The sequence below is a fragment of the Parambassis ranga genome, chromosome 7, assembly GCF_900634625.1.
Source record: "Parambassis ranga chromosome 7, fParRan2.1, whole genome shotgun sequence".
In the NCBI taxonomy this organism is placed as follows: Eukaryota; Metazoa; Chordata; class Actinopteri; family Ambassidae; genus Parambassis; species Parambassis ranga.
In genome coordinates, this window is record NC_041028.1 from 355,001 (window position 1) to 370,444 (window position 15,444).

General features: G+C 44.7%; 1 protein-coding gene across 3 annotated transcripts in view; it reads left to right on the top strand.

Annotated features, from left to right (window-relative positions):
- The window catches only part of tshz2 (teashirt zinc finger homeobox 2), a 37,653-nt gene extending 23,189 nt beyond the window's left edge, over positions 1-14,464 (top strand). For 2 of the 3 annotated variants that reach the window (XM_028410574.1, XM_028410575.1), the window contains one exon: positions 10,749-14,464. In XM_028410574.1, coding sequence (XP_028266375.1) covers positions 10,749-13,792 — 3,044 coding nt within the window. In that variant the 3' untranslated portion in view covers positions 13,793-14,464. Of the gene's footprint in view, positions 1-4,728; positions 5,053-10,748 lie in introns of those variants that run through there. The other variant, XM_028410576.1, reaches the window with a different exon arrangement.
- Positions 14,465-15,444: the final 980 nt, after the last annotated feature.

The following is a 15,444-nucleotide window of genomic DNA, read 5'->3' on the forward strand; positions in this document are numbered from 1 at the left end:
TCCAAGGACTGAGCAGCATCGTCCTGTCATGTCGTGTAACGCGGCGAGCAGGGTGGTCCAGGCAGAAGAGTCAGGAGGGGGGCGGGCCTTGGACACTTATATGCTGCTTTTCCTGAGGACCCAGTGGGGTTATGAGCCGTCCTGCTGCTCCCTGGTCCCCGCTGGAACACATGCTCTGAATTTGAATATTTAGCATAATGACAAACAGATTTTCCTCCTACAAAGGGGGAAGCAGAGGGATATTTGGTAACAGTAGCTCCAGCGTTTCCCCCTGTGACTTTGATTATATCCTGTTTCGGGCAGCAGGCCAGCGGCAGAGCTGGCTTCATTACTGTATGGATCATCTTTTAAGACCATTTAAGATCAACAAGAGCCATCGTCCACTGACGACAGAGACTCCGAGAACTTCATTACGCTCAAACGGTTTGATTCATTCAGCTGAAGCGTCGTTATCACAGAGATTCATCGTGTCCTTTTGTGAATTTAATGAATTTGTTTCATTTTCATTTTGAGAGTGAGACTTGAAAGTTGAGAGCCAGGTTGTTTTGGAGCTGGATGAAGGAAAAGTGTTTAACAGAGGAACATGTTTAACAGCAACAAAGGAGCAGAGAAGAGAAAGCCCAGACACGTGAATGACAAGTAATTATTTCCCTTGTCCATCAAACTGTGTTTTGATGCGAGGATGCGATCAAACATGATATGAACAATTTCAAGCCTTCAAATGAAAATGATTCTCAAATCGTGCAGAGCCCGAGTGTGAGCTTTTTTGTGTTGTGCTGCAGCATGAATCATTCATAAACATGCACACAAACACACTGGCTTTTTTTTTTTTGCCTGACCAATATTATTGCAACAGCTTTTCAATGCTAGATGACCATTGTGTGTTCATTTCCATTCCAGCCTGCCAAAATGTCTTCTCACAGCAGGAGCGGGATGGAGAGCGACAGCTTTGTGTGTCTTTCAGTTTTGTTTTGTTGTTTTTTTTTTTGTCATTGAATATCCCGATGCGCAGCGGGCTGACCCCCCCCACGAACCCTTCGAACAGGACAGTGCACCAGGCAACGCTCGTGCTCCTCTCACACGGACCGAGCAGGCGGCCATGTGGCCTCAGAAACCCAGCATCCTGCACCACAACACAAATACTAATCACTACAGACTGACAGCATCAGCCAGTTACAGTGCAGTCTCTATTTGCAGCAGGAGTGTTGTGATGTTTAGCTTTGAATCAGGTACATTTTGTATTCATGCTCTAACGTTAGATGTGGATCAGTTGCTTTCAGCATCATAGTGCTGTGTAATATATGATGATATGTGACTTATTGTTGAGGTGTTCTGAACACTAGGATCAGCTGTTAGTGCTGCATTAAATGCTGACAGTGGTTTATTGTGCAGTATTTCGCTCTAATTGTTGTGTTATTTCTAATGAACGGATGGTTGCTATGTATAACAGGCCGTTGCTATGGACTACAGCTCAATAATATGTCTATCTGTTGATATTTTTTTTATACTAATGTATTTGAGTAATTTTCCGGGCATTTATTTGTCTGAGTGTTAGTTTACCTTACCCAGGCTGCCACCGTGCATCATTTATAGACATGTACAGTTATTAAGATACATTTACATATTTTTAAAAAAACAGTGTTTTGGGATTGGTTCTTGTTAAAAGTTGAAGAATCTGATTTGTGCTATCTGAACATCTCAGGCCTGCAGCGCGTGTTTGCCACAGTATGTCATGAAGGAGGGTATTTGCATTAGTAGGGCAGTCTTCTCCATTTTGTTTGCCAGAGCAGTGCGAGGACAGACAACAGAGGCCCGGCTTAATCCCTTTGGAGAAGTAGTGCATGAATTGATATATCCTCCTCTTTCCTCCCCTCTCTCTCTCTCCCTCTCTCTGGGTCTCTCGCCCTCTTGCTAATGTCTTTCCTAGAACTTGAACAAACAGCCTGTGCGTGTAGAACACATAAGACAGATGTTTAGGATTACTTTCACCTCATTGCTCTATTGTGTGCACTTTAAGGGAGCTCAGCTGATGTGGAATGCCACTCATTCAGGGCTCTGTGCTCCTACAGGGCTCCGCCTGCTTATCAAAGTGCCATCTGCACTTAAGACAGAACAACACAATTTTTAAAGTGGGATTGTGTGTGGGGAGAGATGGATGCTGTTTGAGGACTATTAGTGTTTAGTTTTGTCGCCCCCTTTCTCCCACTCCACATCTGTGTGTGTGTTTACAGATGTAGAAACAAATGGGCCCGACCCACAGTGATACTGTTGAGGGGTGACATTATCTTTGAGCAGAGCACTTATCTAATCTGGCTGCTGTGGGAAGCAGGAGGAAGTGGCTGTGGGACAGGGGCCGGGGATGCTGCATCTTTAATTACCATTGATATCGCAATAGAGAAGAGAGGGAGAGAGGGGGAGGAGGGGGAGGGGGAGGGGGAGGAGGGGGGGTGAGTTGAGAGAGGGAGAAGACCCGTGTTCACTTTTTAATTAAGGCTCCGTAGTGTAACTCGTCAATGTACATTATTGGAAGAATGAACGTCAATGCCATTGCTTTTTCTCCCCCTCCTTTATCTCTGTCAGTGATTCAAAGACATGATTTATGGTTCGTCTCCGTCTTTCAGGATCATCCATCAAGCGCTGGCTCTGCCGCAGCGCCACCCGTTGTAAATCATTCTGAAAGCCTGTCACTCATTTCCATTAACCGTTCCTCTGTCGCTCTGGTCTCCGCCCCCCTCAACCTCCTTTTCTCCCCCCTCACCCCCCCCCCCTCACCCACCCATCCCCTCCTCCTCCCTCTCTTCTCCCTCCTCCTCCTCCTCCTCCCCCTCAGTGCACCACCTACAGCCACGCAGGGTATCAGTTCCGTTCCGCTGCTTCGTCCGCCTACCTTCTTTTCAATAAATTAACCACTTTCTCCCATGCAACGAATAAAAAAAAAAGGCCTCTGCACTCGTCTTGCTCGTCGGCACCTACTCCTCCTCCATTATAGCTGAACACCTTAGAAATGTCACGCCGCTGACTTGTAGGCTAAATGAGGATATAGCGCAGGGAAAATATTTTTGTTGCACTGACTTTTCCAGTGGCAATATTTGAACAGCTCCGATGGTGTTTGCAGGGTGGCATTAATCAACGTATATCGCTCGTATATACCCACCTTTTATTAAGGTTCTTTTATTCTAAACGACTTTATTTATGCAAACTTCAACACTTAATGGAAGCAATATTATGCCTGTAATTATTTCATGTAGTAAAAGCACCAGGCGGGCGGCGCTGCCATTTAAAAGCTGTTGGTTTTCTGTAAATTCCAGCAGCAGTAGTTTAATTCAGACACTCCAACAATGACTGCAGTCTTTAACCAGTTTTTATAGAAACAGGTCTTATGAACAGAAATAATTGGCTCAATGGAGTGACTGTCAATCTCTCACAATGGTTGATGTGCCTGCTCCAGGGAGCCCAATTCACCAGCCTCCCTCTTTTTTATTCTAATCAACATCTAGATATCAACACAGCAGAATACCCACAAACAGCAGAAAGCCTGTTCTGAGGGGAAACTTTCAACTATTGGGTGCCAACACATTTCACTATTTGGGCAGCCATTGTTCTCAGAATGGGCTGTCAAAGTGACAATGCGCACCAGGCAAATCCAGAAGTTTGCACTTTTCAGAAAACAGCGGGCTCCTAATCATTTTGTGGAGGACACTTGACAACAAATTTGCCATTAAAATGAATGTGAATAGGAAGGAGAGCGCGGCTGTTTGTGAAGCGTTTCTGCCTCTCTTACTGTCGCTGTCTTGTCCCACAGAGCTCCAGGTTTGGCTGCTGGCTGGCTTCTCTCTCCCTTTATGCTTGCCATGAAGCAGCCTTTGGTCCCAGTAGAAAGTGACAGTACCATGCTTCAGCTGCGCATTCACTCTGTAGCCTCATTGTATTTAATGAAGGGAAAAAGTGGCAATCTACTATTAATGAACTTGGAATGTAAAAAAAAAAAAAAATGCCTCCCTTTGCTGAAAACTGCATAAAACTGCTTGTACAAGGAAAGCTGTGGCTGGAGCTCATCCAGAATCTAATGAAAGATCCATACAGGGACAGAGCAGGCGGGAAGAGCTACTGAAATGCAGATTGTTTTTAATAGAACACACACACACACACACACACACACACACACACACACACACACACACGTATATACACAGTCGTCTCCTCCAGCTGCACATCAGATGCGCCGGGGCCCGACCTTGATGGAGCGCTGTTGTTGTTTGGGAGGGCCGGTGTTTAGGGTTCATGCAAAGTTTATGATGCGGGGAGTGTATGTACTGTATATACATGTACTGCTCCCAGGGGGGCTAAATGGAACACAGCCCAACGTGAGTGAAGGAGACCTGACGCTGGCTTCTTCATCTATCAAAGGCAGATTAAATCCTTGATACTCTGAGATGCAAAATAAAAAGAGAAGCAAATGTTTATAAAGCGTCCGACAGTGACTGAATTGGAATTGAAAGCCTCTTTATTTAGTCGGGCCTGAAAAACAAACAGCAGGCCATCATACCTTTCACTCAGTATCTCATAAAGCTAGAACAAAGGCCTCGTGTGTTCAAGGCAGTGGTCCTTTAAACGATGGCCCACTTCCCTCCCTGCTGCCACGCAAACATTCCTGACTGACATTCAATCAGGGAAATTTGAACCGAAGCAAGATGGTCTTTTATTAGTACCGCCCTGTTTGCTCGACTGGTCAGCTCCAATATGCGAAGCGCTTTGAGTGGCGTACTGTAAGATGATGGGTTCACTCTCTGATAAGGGTGAATGAGGGGTAAACTGCTACTCTGCAGAAAGGAACCATCAGACCTCATCATGTCGCTCCTGGAGAGCCGTGTCACAGGCTCTTCAGAAACCGAGTGACAGAGCGGCGCGAGGCTCCAGCTCCTCCTGCTATACAGTCAGAGAGAGACACTGAACCCTGCGTCTGCTCCACCAACTGGAACTTTATCAGTCGGGGCAGCAAAGATCATCTATAATCTGGCAAATATACACTGAAGCTTTTAGGCCTCTTCAGCGGTAACGTTATCCTCCTCCCTCGCCAAATAGTTTATATTTACCTCTGCCTGTTAGCAGAAGACAGTGCTGCAGTGTGTGTGTGTGTGTGTGTGTGTGTGCGTGCGTGTGTGTATTTGTTTTTATTTTATTTTTTTACTGCTTATACAAAACAGCACACAACAGCTTATTCAGCAGCAGTAATTTAAAGTATTGACTCACTCAAACTGCAACAAAATATGTTTCCTGGCTTCGTGGCACGGAGCCAGACGGATTCAGAGATACAGCATAAAACAGTCCATTACCAGGAAGCAGCTTCAAGTCACATTTTGACTTTGAAAAGTACAGAAATACTCAAACCGCCTCAGTCAGCTTGTAGTCATTTATTATAGGATCATTATTTATATTATTTATGTGTGAGCAGCTTTTACAGGCTGAACTGTATTTAAACAGTGTTTTATAGAATGTGTTAAACGTAGGCATATTGTCTTTCTCCAGATGAGGGCGCTGTGGTTTCTGTGTGGTGTGCTGTTTGTTTTTTTGTGAGTTTTGTATGTCATGTTCTCATCAGACTGTTTACACAGCATAGAAACATCCAACAACCAACCAGCATGACAACATTAGCATCTAGCTTTAAGGTGAAGTTCCTAAGCTAAAAACAGCAGGTTGACGACCCTCTGGTTGCACCTTGTGGTACAAATTAGCATTACATGATGGTATGGGCTAGCTTGTTAGCATGCTAACGTCACTAAATAGCTCTGCAGCACTGCTTACATGGAACATTTTTAAGCCGTAATTTAACAAACTGCACCTTTAACACAACTCACATCACATTTATTACATACATTTTTTTTTTAATTCACATTCACCCTTCTAGGGTTTTATATATACCATACATGTGTACGTCTGCTGTCTCTGGGACAGGATGGGAATGTTTGCATTCATAATTGTCTCTTCCGGTGCTGATGGGGGACCCTTCGGTGAGACGCAACACCAGGCGAACTGCATGTGATGTGGCGGCTGTGGCGCGTTCAAAGTGATGACTTAGGTGCTGGAGTGCAGATTGCAATGCTCTCCCACCGCTCACTTCCAATTAGGCAGCGGGCCGACTGATGCGTCTCGGAGCAGAAGCTTCTAGTAGGCATCAAAAGGAGCAGCGTCGCTCAGTGACATCATGGAGAGAAGGCGCTCCTGGAGCTAGGCGGGTGCAATCTGATGTGGCTCAGTAAATACTGTGATTAGCATCCGTGCAACATGCAAGGACAGACTTGTAGAAATCCCCCACAATTGTATCATTGCATAAAAATACACCCAAAAAAAAATGCAGACTGAGCGCGCTCACAGGCTGCCTCACAGGCTGAGTGTGTTGATTGTGCGTTCCAAAGTTCTCTGTGTTTTTAGTTAACAGAATGTTGGTTGTGAAAACATTTTTGATTAATTGCCATAATTATTGTGATCATTTTTGCCCAAATGAACAGCCAGATGGCAGGATATGGTGTCATATTTGCGATCCTATCATATTAATCTGGCTCCGGGTCCATCTGAGCGCATTGTGCCATTTGTTGTGTTCACAATCTGTCCTCGAGTTGTCCATGTCGCTTTTTTTTTCCTTTCTTTTTTTTGAGCTGCAAGTTTTTATTTGATTATATTAGACTATGAAATATTAAAGTTGAGGGTGTATGAAAGCAAGGCATTTATCTGCATGAATAGCTTGTGTTTAGTGAAGTACGTAATGCGCTTTAAGTAACATCTCCTTCATGCATACAGAAATTAACGAGTGTTTCATGGTTTTGTAGTCAGAGAGTCTCCGAAAGATCCGACGAACCCGTTCGGTGGGGGTTCACGGCAGCTTTTAAACCCACTTCACATCATCTAATCTGTTTTTTGTCCCTTTTTTTATCAACACAATGTTTGCTGCTCCAATGTTAATGATCATTTGCAGCTTAAAATAATCAGACAGGATCTTATGACACATTCTTATTTAAAAGCAAGTTAAAAAACAATATTAGTTTTTTTTTTTTCTCTGTAATATCAATTAACCTCCAGACGGAGTTTTGTCAGCCTGAGTGCGATTGTTCTTCTCTCTTTGCTCTGCAGTGTCCTTGGGCTCGGGGAGACTGTTTCCTGACAGGGAACAATGAAGAGAGAGGTGTTTACAGATCTTTACAGATGGCTTCGGGGCTCAGAATTAGGTCTTCGCCGTTTCTCATGTGATTTAGTTTCAGAATTAACTTCAGATGTGTCATCAAGGCTATCATCAGGATGTCTGACAATGTGTCTATTTGATCTTGACGTGCACTTCTCACCGAGTTAGTCAGATATCGCTGTCAAATATTAAACATTGTGGCGCGTTCTAATGATAGCTCAGTGAAAAAAATCACATCGCGCTGACACACACACACACACACACACACACACAAAAGTTTGTTTGGAATTGTGTTTTGTACACCGAGTACTTTTTGACTGACATTTCACACCTATTTATAACAACAGATGAGCAGCGGTGACTAAGTGTTTCTGAATGTACAGACACAATTAAGTGGGTCCATTGCTTACATGTGAGTGAAAGCAGAGCCAGCCCAGAGCCCGCTCACTGATCCTGACCCGCGTTGTTAGTGTGTGCTCTGCCTTTTTTTTATTTTTTTTTTTCCCCCCTCTCCTCACATGGCATAAATCCGGGAGATGAAAATGTCATGGAGCAGGTTCATTTTGCAAAGAGGTTTTGATTGCCATGTGCGTGTAATTGATTGTTCCAAGGACAGGGGGAAATCTAGAAATGTCATAACAGTCCTGCTTAGGTTGGTCCCACCGCTAGGCAATCAATGAGAAGTAAAAAGAGATATTGATTTGCGAGCAGCAAAAACTGTAGCTTGAGACAACCAGAGAGCACTGGGGGGTGGGGAAAGTGGCGCAGACGTGCAGACCTGTCACTGGCACCTATGAATTACCCAATCTTCTCTGAAGATAGTGTTACCTCGGATACTCACAAAGTCCTGCGCCGGGCATTGCAGCTGTCCATTAGCTAAGCTCTTCAGGCTGCTAACTCTCTGTGCGCTTGTCAGATTAATGAAGGAAGTGTTGACCTTCCCTGGGATAAATGTTGATGTTCTCACCATTACAAAAGTTTCTCCTGGCATGTTAATAGAGGAAACAGAATGCCCCCTTTTTACAGCTGTCATGCACCATTTGTGAACTGATTGACACATTGTGAATCCCTCTCACAGGGCAGATGAAGATCCCGATGCTTAAAGTTGTAAAAAATATTGTTGTGTAAGCCTTAAGCACCTCTCCATGCTGCCATGAATGTAGCAGTAAATATAATCTGCTAGTTTCTGTGCTGCTTTCTGTAGAAGTCGGAGAGGGGGGGGGGCCTTTTGGCTCAGAAACAAGCTGCTGCTTCTGTAAATCCAGGCCTTGCTATGCCAAGAGTCTGCTCTAACGGATAAAGGTTATAAACACTTCAACTGCCTGATTTATGATGGACACCTCAGGTTTTTTGACCTTTGCATATCTCTGTCTGAAGATATAAATTTGTAGTGACACAGATTGGAGGCTTTACAGCACTTTATGACATGCTAAATCTCAGACGAGGCATGCCAGCCTCTTGTTTTGTAAGGCTAGTTAGACTCGGCCTGCTTAGTCTCAAAGCAGACATTTCCTATTCTTTCTTCACTTGTGTTTGTGGCAGTCATCCCTCCCTCTCCCTCTGTGTGTGTGTGTACAGTAGGTATTCATGCCGTTGTCCTTGAATCTGATCTGGTGTTAATGCAGCTTGGCCCGCGGTGGTGGATCAGGAGCTGGAAAAGTGCAGATACAAATGGTGTGAGAAGCAGAGTTGGACGTGCGGTGTCTTGGAGTGATCCTTTCCCTGAAGGTTAATTGTGCCTCTGTATGTCTGCTACTTAGGGCATCTGATAGAAAGGCATAGACCAGCAGGAGGGGGGCAGCTGTTAATCTCTGTCAGTCCCATCCTCAACTACCACGATAAGGACCAACGTTCACATTAAATTTGATATGTGTGCGCTTGTTTGCAGGAAAACAGTGCACATTAAAATTAAGGGGCATAAAACATGCAGGCCTTTACTGTGAAATACGAGGACCTCTGGACGCTCATCTGCCCACTTTCCCTCAGTCCTGCCGGTGCTTTTGTTTTTTTAGTGACGACTTTGAAGAGAGTGGGGCTTGCCTGTCACAGCCATTGGTCTTCTCCTTCACTGTGAATACTATATATAAGACTATAAATAAAACATACCTCTGTGCTCTTGACAACTCTCTCCCTTAGCATCAAGGGTGTTTTGGAGGCCATCACTGGCCAATCAAAACATCTCTCATGCGGTGGATCAAGGTCACAGCACATCGGGGCTCCTGTGTGTGTGTGTGTGTGTGTGTGTGTGTGTGCTGGCTCTTGTTCAGCCCCTTTCTACATGTTTGTTTTGAAAGTCCGAATCCCATCTCCATCTCCATCCATTAGCTGGCAAAGCAGTTCATCTCCGGGGTTTCTCTTGAGGCACTTGTGAAATATTGATAAAAAAAAAGTCTTATTTTCAGAAGACATTCTATGTGCTGCCCAGTGTGGGACTCCTGAGTGCTCGGCTCCAGCCGTCGCCCTCATGGAGTGCCCTCTATTCAGCGGAGAAATATTAACAACACGAAATGCATAAGTGCCTGGACAGGGCTGTTATGTCCTATTCATATTTAACTCACAGCACGTCTGCCACATCTCTCCCAAAATGCACTTTTTTTTTCCAGCAGGGAATGTGAGGCGGAAAATATCTCAGATATGTGACAACTCTGACAAACCGCATTAAGAGCAGGGATGTCTTCAAAAGATATGCAAACATTTAGCCGTGCTATCGGTGCTCGGATTTAAAATAATCGTCAGAAAGCTCATTTGAATATTCTGCAGCTGCGTTCACATCACGCCAAGCAGACCCTGAAGCCACACAAACACCCTCTCTCTGCTGAGTCAGTTTCACTAATTGGATGATGGGAAATGTGTCAATTAGAAATACTGTTGTTTAATTATCTGTTAATTGGAGCAATAATGTTTGTGCTCTATGAGTTGAGAGAATGAACAGGTGAATAATGGAAGAAGTAATTGCTGTTTATGAGACTGTCAGGGAGAGTATAATGACGTGACAGATTGCCAGCAATCTTTTGAACATTTTTGTATAATTGTCTGGTTTTAACACTGATAATTCAATCAGCTTTTCCTCCAGTGTGATCAACAGCTACATCATTCACATTCAACATTCCTGCCGTCGCTGTGGAGTCAAGCCTTTTAACTGTACCTTCTGATCAGGACATTAGAATATAACTGGGTTTATGCTGAGTTCATCCCTCAGGGAGGGCGGAGCAGAGCGGGCTCTTCGCTGCAGTTTTGAGGCCTCCATAATCACTATGAAATAGGTCGTTTGCAATAACACTTAACAGGCCCCAGAAGAATCAATTTCTTTTTGTCACTCAGTAGCCAGTGATTGTTGTAAACATCTCAACTTCAGGCCAGGAAAACCTTGGACACAGCACTAAGTCAATGGCCTGTCGTGAATCAAATGCTGCTGTTACACCGGCAGCAGTCCGTTAGTAAAAACATTATGTCCACCCAGACTCTCACAGGCGCAGCAGCAGTCACCGCTTTTACTGTCTTAAATGACTTATATAGACAGTCTAATTATTGTAAAACAGCGTTTTAATGTTGTTTTCTATGTCTTTTTTTCTAGTGTACATGCCTGATGAGGATGGCGCTCTTCAGGAGTCTGTCCCCGAAGAAGACGGCGAGAACGACACTCAGACTGAAGAGGAATGCTCAGAGAAGGCCAGCCCCAAAGTGTCTGAGGACAGAGAGCTCGACAACAAGAGCACCAACACTTACAGCAACCAGAACTCTCCCATTAGTGTCCTTTCCAATCAAGAGGCCGAGCTGGAGTCGCGTCTTAGCGACAGCAGCGACAGGCTCTCAGACTTCAAGACTTCGTCACCACCTGAGAGCCAGAAGGATGAGGAAAGTCGCGGCTCCAATAAACACAAAGACGAGACGGGCAGCAGCTTAGAGAAAATGAGGGCAGTCTATGCAAACTTCCTCTCAGACTCCTACTGGACGGGGATAGGGATGGACTTGAAAATAGGCAAAAACACCAGCAAAGCTAACTGCGACAGCACCAACGGAAGCACCAAGAGCGAGTTCGACTGGCACCAGGACGCGCTCTCCAAGACTTTGCAGCAAACGCTCTCGCCAAAGCCTGCATCCAAACCCAACCTCTTCAGCTCCGTCCACCTGTACAGGCAGACCGCCAAACCCTGCGGCTCGGTGTTCACGGGGGCCAGCCGGTTCCGCTGTAAGGACTGTAGCGCTGCTTACGACACTCTTGTGGAGCTGACGGTCCACATGAACAAGAGCGGACACTACCAGGACAACAACCACAGCAAACAGAGCAACTCTTCTGCCTCATCCTCCAAGTCCAGAAAAAGAAACTTGCAGGACATGGAGGGGAAGGAGGACGCACAGAAAGTCTTGAAGTGCATGTTCTGTGGTCATTCTTTCGACTCACTCCAAGATTTGAGCGTCCATATGATTAAAACTAAGCATTACCAAAAAGTGCCTTTAAAAGAGCCAATCCCAGTAATCACACCTAAATTATTGCCACCAGCAAAGAAACGGGCCTTTGAAGCGACTAGGCCCTGCTCCCCCGACTCCACCACGGGCGTGTCCGGCTACACCGAGGCACAGCGTGCCGCCTCCATTTCAAACGCTAACAATAATCGCTACGGTTATCAGAACGGGGCCAGTTACACCTGGCAGTTTGAGACATGCAAGTCTCAGATACTTAAATGCATGGAGTGTGGAAGTTCCCATGACACCCTTCAGCAGCTAACCACACACATGATGGTCACCGGACACTTCATCAAAGTCACAAACTCTGCTTCTAAAAAGGGTAAACAGTTAGTGCTTGACCCCCTGGCCATAGAGAAGATCCAGGGCTTAGCTGAGCCTGCTGCCAGTGACACTGAGGGAGAAAAGGTGTCTCCAAAAAATGCTTCCCCCGGGAGCAGCGAGAAGGATAGCCAGGGGGAAGGAAGATCAGACAAAGTGGAAGAAACTGAAACTAAAGATGACAAGCAAGAGAGTGAGGATCAAAAGGCCGGCAATGGGGCTTTTAAGTACCCTTATCTCCGTGAGGAGGATCTTGAACAGGACTCGGGTGGAGGAGGGGACATTCTTAAATCCTTAGCCAACACAGTGGCCTCTGCCATCAATAAAGCTCAAACAGGGACACCGAGCTGGAGTGCCTACCCGAGCATCCACGCTGCCTATCAGCTCTCCGGCATCATCAAAAGCGCCCCTCTCTCTGCGTCTCCCCCTGCTCAGCTAAAGCAGACATTTAACCACAAGCTGAGGCCGATTGCCCCAAAGGGGAAGTTGTACCACGGTGCTGTGGGAGTTGAGGCTCCCCAGGGACAGCATCAAAATGTGGACATCAAAAAAGAAAAGGTTGGCATTAGCGATGGTAAAGAAAGTCAGAATATTAAGTTTGATCTGGCGGAGAATGATGACAGCGATTGTCAGGATGATTCCTCTTCCTCTTCAAAGCTTGATGCAGACTGTGTGAATGAAGGGAGTGAGGCGATCAAAGGGAAGTTGAGCCCAGATTTCTCTGACAGAGGCAAGACACCGAGCCCCGCTGCCAGCAATGGACGCAGCACTGCTTCAGAGACTCTCAGTGACACTCCGGATATACTCGGCATAAACCCTCTTAGTGCACTGCAGTCAGTTCTGAACAATCATCTGGGCAAAGCAAATAAGCCCAATAACTCAAGAGCAGATAAGCTATCTGCTCATACACAGTCCATTTTTGCTGACATGAAGCGTAGCAGCGAGAAGCCGACTTTAATGCTGGGGAGTCCTATGAGAAAGAGGCCTGATAACCCCTTTCTCTTTGTTAACGATGACCAGCCGATAGACCTGACGAAATCCAAACACAGCAAGGCCAGCTCTTTGCTGCTGCAGCCCTCCACCCCGATGCCGCAGAAATACGCTCTGTCCGACATCGCCGATATGGTTAAAGTTCTTCCAAAAGCCACCACGCCCAAACCCTCCCTGCCATCCAGGATTCCCAGCATGAAACTGGAATCAGACGTCAGGCGCTTCGAGGACGTGTCCGCCGAGGTGTACTCTGTCCACAAACGTAAAGGCAGACAGTCAAACTGGAATCCACGCCATCTCCTCATCCTGCAAGCTCAGTTCGCCTCCAGCCTCTTCCAGACATCCGAGGGGAAGTATCTGCTCTCGGACCTCGGCCCTCAGGAACGGATGCACATCTCCAAGTTCACCGGATTGTCCATGACCACCATAAGCCATTGGTTAGCAAATGTGAAATACCAACTGCGGAAAACGGGAGGGACCAAATTTCTCAAGAACATGGACACGGGCAACCCGGTCTTCTACTGCAATGACTGTGCTTCCCAGTTTAGGTCGCCCAACATGTTCATTTCCCATCTGGAATCCCATCTCGGCTTCCAAATTAAAGACATGTGCAAAATGCCGGTGGAGCACCAGACGAAGGTAGAGGAGCCGGAACTGTCCAAGGCCCTCAGCGTCAGGGCCACGGAGGCTTTAGTGGCGGATGAGGACGTTGACTCAAAGTTCAAATGTAAGCTGTGCTGTCGGACATTTGCAAGTAATCACGCGGTCAAACTCCATTTGAGTAAAACTCACAGCAAATCGCCCGACAACCATTCACAGTATGTGGAGATGGACAAGGAGTAGTTTTTCATATTATTGTCACTTTTTTGTTACTTTTTTATTTTATTTTAATTTTAATACACGGGTCAGATATTTCAGCCATTTTTTCAAGTAGCATTGTGTAGTGTGCATCATTATGACTATGAAAAAAAAAATTCATGGAGTACAGCTGAGACACACACTGGTTAGAAGTTGTGTAAGGAAACACTAAGTTTGCACCCTGCTCAAATGCGTCACCAGTAATGAAATGTATTACTGCTTGAAGAAACATACTTGCTGATGTTTGCATGCAATAGCCCCGGCTATGACTACTATTTATTTGTATGATATGTCAAGTTTCAATTGTATTTCAAAGACAAAATAATTGTACTTTGCGACCTCTGTGACCACCTGCGCAGCCATTTAAACAGGTAGCCCGACTCCTGATAACACACACACACACAGGCAGACCTGTACAGTGTATCGCTATGTAAAGATGTTTTTGTGTTGCAATGATAGAAGAGGAAAAAAAAGCACTTTAATAAACGTTTAATCACCAGTTTAGACTCGGATTCTGTACATGACTCCAAAATAATTAGCCAGTTTGGACACCAGGATATTTCACATGTAAATATATTTTAGAAGAAAAGAGAAAAAAAAGCAAAGCAGTGCGTTTCATGCAACAAGGATAACAGCAAGACAGAAGATACCTGTGATACCTGCACCTTTTTTACTTATTCAAATAAAGAGTTAACATTTCATAATGCCTTGTACTGTGGTGCTTTTTAAATGATGATGCAGTCATTGATCAGAGAAGAGATGCTTTGATGCTATTATTTTTGCCCTTTTAATTCTCATGCTTGTATATTGTGTTTTTTAATATTTATAGGTATATATGTGCCCTTTACTTTGTACACGCCACTGTTTTACTGCTGCCATTTTCTAGTGCAAAGTAATTAATAATAGATATTCAGCTATTTCTGGGCACTGTTGACATCACTTCCTCTCATAGATTGTGACTAAATATGGCCGCCATGATGTTGTGAGAAGTCACTTTGGCAGCGTCTCACCCAGCCTAAACTCCCAGTTAACCCAAATACAGGCAAAGAGGTAGAGATGAGGCATGGAAACAGGAAGCTTGTGATCTAAATCTGCAAAACCATCATGCCCATAATTATGGCAAAATTCTAAATCTAATATGAATGAGATATAAGCAATCATCGCCTTACAAAAACAGAATGTTCACTAACATACATGTTGTTTGTGTATTAGGAAGGTCTAAGCTGTGAGATGCATGCAGTTATTTTGCAGGGACAAATTTGGGATTAAACGGGTTAATAGTGACCAAAACAGGCTGTAAATATGTTAAAGTTGGATTTGATTTTTTTTATTATTAATTTTTTTTTTAGTTTTTATTTATTTATTTTATTTCATTTTAACATTGAAGTCAATGGGGACTGATTTTTAACACACCTACATGGGCTTCATGTTTCAGGCCTGGAGGTTCAGATTAGGATTAACATTATTAATCCCTGTAAAGACACCTAGCACACACACACATATAAACACATGCTGCTGGGTTTCCCTTCGCTGCTCTGAGTATGTTTTTGCATTGCAGAACGTTATGATGTAAATATAATGACTGAATAAGCTAAAGGTACACACACACACACACACACCTGGTGATCTGCATCTTT